This window comes from Semicossyphus pulcher, unplaced genomic scaffold (assembly GCF_022749685.1).
Source record: "Semicossyphus pulcher isolate SPU_LCO1_2020_fin unplaced genomic scaffold, fSemPul1.0.p SCAF_20, whole genome shotgun sequence".
Classification (NCBI taxonomy): Eukaryota; Metazoa; Chordata; class Actinopteri; order Labriformes; family Labridae; genus Semicossyphus; species Semicossyphus pulcher.
In genome coordinates this window covers 4102055-4111913 of record NW_027211694.1, presented here as the reverse complement: position 1 = coordinate 4111913, position 9859 = coordinate 4102055, and the positions used below count along the sequence as shown (strand labels likewise).

General features: G+C 41.9%; 1 protein-coding gene across 1 annotated transcript; it reads right to left on the bottom strand.

Moving 5' to 3' along the window:
* Positions 1–313: 313 nt before the first annotated feature.
* metap2a (methionyl aminopeptidase 2a) lies at positions 314–8527 on the bottom strand. The gene is made up of 11 exons (XM_069670826.1): positions 8353–8527; positions 6217–6312; positions 6045–6107; positions 5615–5717; positions 4715–4876; positions 3776–3957; positions 3219–3313; positions 3030–3126; positions 1776–1879; positions 1553–1668; positions 314–1402 (listed from the first exon to the last, which is right to left on the bottom strand). The coding sequence occupies exons 1-11, from the start codon at positions 8507–8509 to the stop codon at positions 1150–1152; spliced, it is 1428 nt and encodes a 475-aa protein (XP_069526927.1). The 5' UTR covers positions 8510–8527; the 3' UTR covers positions 314–1149.
* Positions 8528–9859: the final 1332 nt, after the last annotated feature.

Here is a 9859-nt window from a genome sequence, read left to right as displayed (position 1 = left end):
TAGATTACTGTTTACTCACAACACTTTAAGAGAGCGGAAAAGCAGCCGCTTAGCTCCGCCTACCCTCTCTGGCAGACCAACCACTGCTGGCTGATGGGAAACGCGTCAGTAACTGGGCGCCGCTTGTGATTTCTTTCTGCTGAAGTCACCACAGACACCCAGTCTGTAATACTGCAAATGCAAAGGCTTTCATCAGTGGGCCATAGGCTCAATCACCATTGTGTTACCTCATTCAGCGAATCACTTCTTTTACACACCAAGTAAATAAGATGAGATTTCCTGTGCTGTGATCAGAGGAACCAAAACAGGCCGATAATGAGCAAAATCTTTTTAATCATCTTATTTTTTCTTACAAAAACATTTCAGGGATTCCAAAATGAAGCATCTCAATAGGGAACAAACAGTGGCAGCAACCATTTCAAAGATATTTTACAAATATCAAAGAAACGCTGACTAGCGGGCCAAAGTGCAGAGTTCCCTCCTGTAGCAATAGAAGCCAAACACACAGCTGCAGATGCACGGTGTCTGTATGGCGATGGCATTTATTACTACGACATCCCGAGCTTTAAATGTTAGGATTTGTCCTTGCAGAGATTTTCTGGCCATGCATCAGCATAACCACTCCTTGAACCCGTCAGTAGCAGTTGTGCTTAATTTAACTCGAGCACTAAAGCACTGGAGGCTCAGAGTGGAGCCGTAGAAACTTTGAAAATGAAAAGGAGGTAATCAGGGGGGTTCCCACGCTCACCATCTCTTAGAATACTGGGGTGCATTAGATTCAGCTGCAGCTTAAATAAATGTTGAACTGTCTGACAGTTACTGTTTTATGTGTTGTAAAATGAGGTCCGCGGGAGATCGAAGGAAACTAAAATCCTTCCTCCCACAGAAACATGTTGAGGCTTTTTTTATGATTTTTACAGCCGTGGGTGATGAAGGAAAACTCAGAAAGCCAGTCCCTCTTCCGTGCAAGCTGTGAGTGGTGCATTGTGGGTAGAATACAGTAGCATTTGGCATCCCTCAGAGCTCTTCTGAGACGACAATGTCCTGTTTTAGAAGCTCTTTTCTGCTGTTTCTCTGAAGGAGTTGCTAACAGGGTCTGTTGGTGGTGGTGCAGGGCGGGGGAGTGGTGTTGTTAGTTGGTGGGGGGTGTCAGTAGTCGTCTCCCCGGCTCACCACCTCCTTGCAGGTGGGCCTGAGCAGGATGGTGTGCTCGAACTGAGCCGTGTAGCAGCCCTTGGTGTCGCAGAGGGGAGGGTAGGGGTCCACGATGCCCAGGTCGCACAGGTTCTTCAGGGCCATCAGGTACTTGCTCTCGCCGAGGCGGTCGAGCCAGCGGCGGCAGAACGCCAACGTGCCGAAGTTCTCGTTGACGACGTTCAGGAGGTGTTTCGCTCTGGGCAGCCTGGAGAGCAGGAGGGGGGTAAAGGTCAGTTATGTCAGACCAAATATTTATAAATGAACTGTGATGCTTACAAAAACTTTGCAGAGATTATAAAGTCATAAATCTGTGAGAACAAACTCTTCAAGTCTCTTGAAAGACCACCAAACTGACCTGATGGGGACGTGACCGACATCAAAGTTCTTCATGTAGTGAGAGCACTCCATGTCATCATGGACCACACCTTTACCTGTGCTGCCGAACGTCTCGATGGCATACACCTCTCCCTCCTGCAGAGAGACGCACACGATCGTTAATATTCTAAAAAAAGCTTTTGTAATAATTTAAATTAATGCCTTAAAGAGTTTTAAATAAATATGGAACACTTTGAACTCACCTCCATTCTCGTTGCTTCTCCTCCTTTAACGATGGGCACAGTTTTTCCTGCGTGTATTCTGTACTGACCGATTGAGTGACCGTTCAGGTTTCGGATTGGCTTCACTGGAACAGAAGAGTTTCAGAGATTCTTAGTCCTACATTTTTCATAAAATGTGGTTTTGAATTGTCTTCTTGAATTTATAAAATAAAGCAGCTGTCATTTCGATGTCTTAAAGGGATAGTTCAGATTTTTTTAAGTGTGGTTGTATGAGGTGATTATCAATAGTAAGTGTACGTACAGAAGATACAGAAGAGTTCCTACACGGAAGCTAAGCCAAACACGGCTGCAGACGGGGTCACGAGACCCTCATACTTTAGCCTCTTAAAAGAATCAAATATAAACAAACATTTTCGTTTAAGTGTACGCTGTATTTAAATTTTTAGTCACCGCTTCACATTGATTCAGACAATGCTCAACGGCCGTGTGTACCAACACATGCAGCACACGGTATTGGATCAGCGGTTTGTAGAAGAGACAACAAACAAAAGAAAAAACAATATTATGGAAACAACAAAGTGCTGTTCTAGATGGGGACTAGAGGATATTGTTTCTCCTACACATATACTATATACTGTAAAATTCGGTGTATAAGACGCACTTTTAATACATTTTTTTTTATCTAAAAAGTGGGCTGCGTCCTATATACCAGTGCGACAAATATACCAGAGAGAGGTATGTTATTGTGTTACAGTGTTTTACCCAAACGATGGCGCTATCTGGTTCTTAAGTGTCAAATCTCCACATTAAACTGTTTCCGGGTTCGAGCCGCTGCAACGTCTCTTATTAACAATATGCCTCAGTGCTGTTTTGTGTTTTTCTCGTCGTTTTAAGCGAAGAAAACGTATTTGATTGTTGCTAACGCTTCGTCAAGGATATGGTCATGATCGCCGCTGCAGCCGCCACCCTCACAACAATCAACGTTACCGTAGGCTGCCAGCTACTGCTAGCTACAGCCCCGGTAGCTAGCAGGATTGCAAATTCAACATGGTGAAATGGTGGAAATAACTTCATAAATAGCTATAAAAAAAAACTTTTCCTCTCTGGGATACCCCCCCAAAACAGACCGTGTCTTATATTCTGGTGCGACTTATATTCTGGTAATCATATGCTATACTTTTGATAAATACTTCATACAACCCCACTTCACGTACAATCAGAACTGTCCCTTTAAAGTGAGCATACTTAACAACACGTAAGTAAACAATAGATCACCTTGGTATGTTTTGCCATCAAGCTCGACCTCGTAGGACTCCATCACTTCTTGGATCGCCTCTCCGACATCACACAGACGCACATCAATGCCAGCGTTCTGCAACAAACAAGCAGGGAAGCTTCAGCTTCAGGAGCCACACAGATAAAAACACATCAGAGTGAGAGGAGTGTGTTTTGTGTTAGTCATACTTTGATTCCGGTATTGGTGGCGTCTCTCACGGCCTCCAGCAGCTTGTCGTACTTTGGATTAAATGTGACAGTGAAGGCACAGTCAATGATTCGCCCTGGAAACAGACAAGCAGAGCAAGAAAACACATTTTAGTCGATGCTGATTTTACAGCCTTCTGAAAACCAACCTGCATTTTTGAAATGTGCACATATTTTCTCTTACAGGTAGCCATTTGTTTCCATTAATATCCATGCTGTCACTAATAAGATGTGAAATCAATCACATTTATTCTCGTCTGTGTTTAAAGTTTCACTCACAATTACAAAGCTATAAAACAAAGATGCAACTTGTATTACAATAAATGGCTTCGGTTTAATGTAATGACCCATCAGTGCAGAGTTTAACGAGTCTGACAATTGATTTTCATTTCATACAGTTAGAAGTTTAAGCTTCCTGAATGTAACTCTTTTTTGGCAGCTACTCTGACTACCCATTATGTGCACAGAATGGGCCCTGAATGCATCGCCGCAACATCAGCATCAATCAGAGTCAAAGCAGCACTCAGGTCCTGCGGTACCGTTGATGTGCGTGCCGAAGTCGATCTTGCAGACGTCGTCGTACTGCAGGACGGTGGTGTCTCCGGCGTTGGGAGTGTAGTGGGCAGCACAATGGTTCAGGGAGCAGCCGGTGGGGAAGGCCAGGCCGGCGTTCAGCTTGTCCTCCTTTATCAGCTTACGAGAGCAGTCCTCCAACCGTTCGCTACGGAGAGGGATGAGAGGACGACAAAATGTGAGGATTAAACGTGGCAATAAAGTACAATTCAAGGAAGGAAATTAGCAATGAACACAGCAGCATTCTGGCCTCTTAAAACACCACACAACACTGATTTCATCGAGTGCTTCGTCTTTAGGTTTTCAATTTCTCCAACAACTTATTTTTTCTTACTTTGATTTAAGGATAACTGTGTCACAGTTTGGGGATTAAAGCTCCGACATTTTCGGGGTCTTGCAGAGGTTTGTAAAAGGCTCGTCTAAGGCTACCGTCAGCCCCATTTTAAGCCTTTGTTTGCACCATTAAAATTAAGCCGAATGCACTCCTTGTTTGCATTGTACCCATGATTGTAAAGACATGCATCACTCGTTACTTTGATGCTGAGGGAAACTTTAAAACATGATGATTCTAAGGCGAGTTCTGCAGATATAAGAAGCTCCTTTATTCCATCATTTCTAAGCAGATTTATGTAAATGTATTTGTGTCTGTCATCTGAAATAATTGTGTCTCAGAAAGTGTAAATCACACTGAATATAAGATGAGTATTTTATATCATTGTGTTCAAATTTTACTGAGTAATAACACAGAGACAAAGCGCCGTTTTTGACGCAAACTGCTGCAGCTCTAACTCTAAATTCTACAAAACAATAACTGACTTCCTGTTGTGCTTAAAACCTGCACATTTTCCTTGTAACTGAACGATGATACCAATAAAGTGGATGGCGGTGATAAAAGGCAGCCTCACCAGATCTCAATCATGGTCATGCCGGGTTTCATGAAGCCGCGGACGTGCTGGCGGACCTGTCTGTGGGCCTCGGCTGCCTGTCTGAAGTCGTTCCACACCTCCTCGTTGGCTTTATCCATCACCCGCTTCTCATCGCTGGTCGTACGCCACGCTGCGCTGCGACTGGTAAAAGGACACAACAATAACACTCTTATTGAAAGGTGTGGCATTCATAGTTTAAAACGCTGACAATTCTGGAGAGTCAGTGGTGAAAATAAACATGTTTAAATTTCAGGGAGGAACTGGTTTTACAACATAATAACACTTCTGACTCATTGCTGGTGACGATCACCTGACCAGGGTCAATCAGTTCGTCTGCATAGAAGCATGTAAACACCTTCAAACACAATACCACAAACTAGTAACATTTTAAGTGCTATAAAACACATTTTCATATAAATTCAATTTACATTAAACACAAGGAAACAGATCCGCGTGGGCACGAGACCCTCAGAAAGAGGAAAGATCACGGCAAGCCGAGCGGCAGAGCATCTGTTTGGGCCCACCTCTCCATTCATCCAACTAGACAATAAGAAAAATCGTTTCTGCTTTGAGTTGAAGTTTTTTCAACATGAGGCGTTCAGAGCGCTTCCTCAAAAACTTGAGGTGCTCAGCAACGCAATAGGACCTCGCATAAAGCACCCCTCCCCTAAGACAGCATTCAAAAGCGTGCACGCTACAAAATAAGAGGTTGAAATAAAGATTAAAAAAAGAAGTGTTTATCCCTCCAGAGTCAACGAGCAACATCAGAAAAAGCAGAATCTCTTTAAATCCCAACAAGATTAAAGAACCATCTTCGAAACTAGCTGCTCAAATGCTAGCAGAGGTGTGTGTGTGTGTGTGGGTGTTTTCTCCTCTTACCCGTCCTGCAAGGTGGGGTATTCACACTCCTGACCGATGGGGAACACTCCAGTCGGGTATAACTCGCAGATGGGCACTGATGGGGGATCGGTCTGAGATTTGGCTGGAAGGAAATGAGATAAAACCCATCAGACTGATGCAAACATGTCTTACAGTGAAGGGTTGAATTCAGGACAACAGAGATGACAGTCAACCTTCAGCTGAGGACGGATGCTGCTCTTTTCAAATGAGAGATGATAAAACATTCAGATATGTTTTATTATGTTGCTAAGTGCTACTCATGGTGATTCATGTTGGGCCTCTCTTTTAATAACATAACAAAGAGTCGGTCTAGACCTGCTTTTTCTGTAAAGTCTCGAGATAACTTTGGTTATGATTTGGCGCTATACAAATAAAACTTTACTACGAGCATTAACAAATTAAAACTTACGTCCTTTCTTCTTCTTTTTCTTCTTCTTCTTTTTCCCTGCCGAGTTTTCTCCATCATCTCCATCTGTGAGAGCGAAGTTACTGTTGTTACACCAACTAACTGTTCAAATGTGAAGCATCAACATTGTTTTAATATGAACAGGATGTGCGTTATAAGATGTTCGGACAATCACCTTCTTCGCCATCCTCCTCTTTCTCTTTGTCTTCTATCGCCTGCTTCTCCAGCTGTTTGGTCACTTCGGCCACTCCGTCAGCCTCCGCCTCATTTCCTGTGAGCAGAGAGAAGAAGATAATCAACAACAAGAACGCAAAACACACAGACGAATAAGCAGCACACAAAAGCTGCTGTGTCAGCACGAGCAGCAGAATGTAGAGGGCGATGTGGGAAAACAAAAAAAGAGAGACGAGGATTTATGCTTATAATGGCATCACCCTTTTAATGTTTGTTCACTGCAGAAAAATGTAAAGTAATGCTTACAAGGACAGAAGAAGAAAACACACCAGCACCAATCAGACTTATACTCTCCTAAATACTGAGCAATATTTGGATATCAGTACACTCTTTTGTCCCTAAATGTTCAATCTACTACACTAAGTGTGTTGAAGGGTGGTTAGGGACTGGTGTGGCTGAACTTAAACGACTGTCCTGAAAGTGGAAACACAGTACAATGATATACATGTCCCTGAAAGTCTTTCCCAGTCTGCAACGTGCGTATAGCGAGTCTATTTTATCCCAGAGGGAGCGGATATGTGACAGGATGATGGAGGGGAGTGTAGATTAAATGGACCGTCCTTATTCCTCAGCATAGTCCGCCTTGTCTTCATGCTTTCCCTCAGCCGAAGGACCACAGCAGGCTTAGTGCTGCATAACATGAGGCCCAAAGAAGACGCAGTTCTTCCTGTCTGTAAGTGAGTAACCTGTTGCTGGTAAAGCACTGCACCATCCATATAATCCATAGCACTGCGAGTTCAGGTATTCAAAGTTGTCTGCCTCATTTATATTCCCTTTTATAAATTATACATCATTTATATTCATGAAGAAAAAACAATTCTGTTCCTGATCATTGAGTTTACTATCAAGGGGAAACAGTGAGTGTAAGTGAGGAGGATCTGCAGCTTCTCTCACTGACACATGTGGATGTAAAGTGTCTTTAAAAAGTCCCTTTTACACCAACAAAGTGCGGTTGCAGAAAGTGGAGCATGTACGAACTTGTTGCCCCCGAAAAATTAATGACCTAAATCATGTTCATAATAACTTCAGCAACATTTTAACAACAATTCAGGACCAAACACTTGTTTAGTTGGGCACAAACACTTTCCCTATCTTCAGGTTATTTTTCAAAAAGTACATCTCACTTCCTAAAGCTTTGAGACATCTACCGGTATTTTAAACTTTTTAACAGGTATTCAGGTGTGTACGCATTTGAAAGTTGTAATAATATCTTGCTATAAACAAAAGAATTTACATAGGTTTAGAAAAAAGGACACATTTTAATCACTAATAACCCTCTTTTGAATGTCCTGGGGTTGTTCTGTAACCTATGAACAACTGGCATTCAGTAAAATGCCTCCATATTGCAGGTAAATTAATGGACTGTAAAGGGATAAAGGTGCAATAACGTTTTGTTGTGATATATGTGATATATTTATTAAAAAGAAATATTCCTTTGAGTCCTCTTTCCTTACATAATAACTCCAGCAAAGGGAGAATTACGAAACAGGAAAACTTGGCTGAGGGTCAACACACTCAGCAACGAACACAGTTAGTAAATGCAGCAGTTTGACCACCTTGTTGTTGTGTTTTCTCTCAAATTAAGCAGTAAATTGCTTATTACGTCAGCTGCGGTAAATGTCACTGCTCCTAAATGTGGATCTGACCAAAGCCCGGCGTGTTTCATAAGGCCTGACAGTTACACCGTCCACACTGCTCATAACCCGCATGGCTAATGAGGATCAGCGTCAAGTTAGACATGTTACAGCACCCAACTTCCGGCCTCACTTATAAAGTAAATGTCACATTTAGGATATATAACTGTATTTCTCCTAGATTTCGTCAACAAACTGAAATTCGATGTTTCGTAAAATATGCAATTGCAATAAAGTAGGTATTTCATAAATGTATCAGGTCAATAATACTGAACTACAAAACCCTTTTGCACAAGCTAAGACGTGTACACCTTTATTTTGAAGGCAATCTTCGGCGTTTCCGGTGTTTGGCATAGCTTCACCCTGGCTAGCTAGACAGATTTCTAGTAAGTAACATTAGCTCTGCTAGCCTGTTAGCAAGAAACTGGCCCAGCCAGGCTCACCTGCCGTTGCGGACTTGTTCTTCTTCTTCTTTTTCTTCTTCTTTTTCGCTGTCTCCTCCACGGGGTCGGCCTCTTCCCTGTCGTCGGCCTCCCCGTTCAGCTCCTGGTCCGGGACTGGTTTCTGGTCCGCAACCTGCTCCGCAACCACGTCCGCCATGATCGCAGGCGCTGCTGGAAAAGGAAGCGCGAGGGACCGTGGGAGTGCTGTGTAATATGTTACGTTCAGGGACACTCGGTGATTTTAAAACCGTTATCAAAAATAGTATTTACTTATTAGTCTTTTGGTTTTACGGATTCTATTTATTTTATTAAATATTTTTTTGATGCAAGTGTAATCCCTTTGTCATTTTTTCATATTTTGTTTTTAATGTGTGCATTCGGTATTACCAAAAATAAACAAGTTATTTATTTACCACGAACTATTCAAATAATCTAAGTCCAAGGCCCAGTGCAGTTGCCTTTTGCTGTCTATTTATGCAAAACTGTATCATAAAAAGTCTGTATCAAAGTTGGTATTTCCTTCTTCATTGTGCTATAATGAACAAAGTACTGTTTACTGTAAAACATAACAACACCCTAAGAGACAACAGTGAATGTATGAATATAAAAATTAAAAAAAACAGCACACATAACGGGACTTATAACACGAGTTGTAAGAAATCGGAGACCAATCGGTGCACATGAAGGCAGCACGAAGTAAAACATGCCGAATCAGCTGAAGTGGAGCTTGAGCACAGAAGTGTGAGCCTAATGAGGAAATAACCTGTGGAGAGGTATAAATACACTTGAACTACACTGATCACAATATCAATATCAATATCCCGTCTATTGAAATATCATAAATGTAAAATCAACCAGGGTATATAAAATGAATGGACTTAAACTATATAAATAGTAACATAAATCAACATTTTGCAGTAAAACAATATGTATGATTATTTTTTATAAAGTAAAATGTTATATGGAAATATTCAAACAACTTATAGTTAATGTTACAGGTCAAATATTCTGCATTATTGCTTTTATAAAATTGACCACTAGGTGGCAGAGCTTCAACAGAAAACGACCTAATAAAATAATGTCACTAATGAAGTTGTTGGGTGCTTTATATTCAGAGGGATGTCCGCTTCTTGATGCACATTTTGTTGAAAAGACAACATCAGTATGGGTGGTTTTCGTGGGAGTCAAACACTCAGCTGATGTATTTGAAGCCAAACTTAAATGTCAGAGGTCGAGTTACTGAAATGTGTTGTTTCCCTTCTTAAATGCATTAAATAATAAGACAGGGGCACTTACGTTAAGCCCTTAGTCCACCACATCAGGGTTTTATTAAATGCTCCAAAAGCAGGGTCGGCTTTAAAGGGGCGCACCAGCTGTTGTGGGTGAGACAAATGCAAAAGCCCACAAAACATATCGAGTAACTCACCAAACCTGTTTCTAACCCCCGACACCGTGAGAGCGTCTGAAACCTGAGCGTCAGAAAAGACTTCAGGATACAACGAACACT

Excerpts from the sequence above, each read along its gene's own strand:
- metap2a (XM_069670826.1), bottom strand. The coding sequence starts at position 8,509 with ATGGCGGACGTGGTTGCGGAGCAGGTTGCGGACCAGAAACCAGTCCCG. Across the intron at positions 1,880-3,029 it reads TGATGGCAAAACATACCAAG|TGAAGCCAATCCGAAACCTG; the intron begins GTGATCTATTGT and ends CTTCTGTTCCAG. Across the intron at positions 1,403-1,552 it reads GTCGGTCACGTCCCCATCAG|GCTGCCCAGAGCGAAACACC; the intron begins GTCAGTTTGGTG and ends CCTGCTCTCCAG.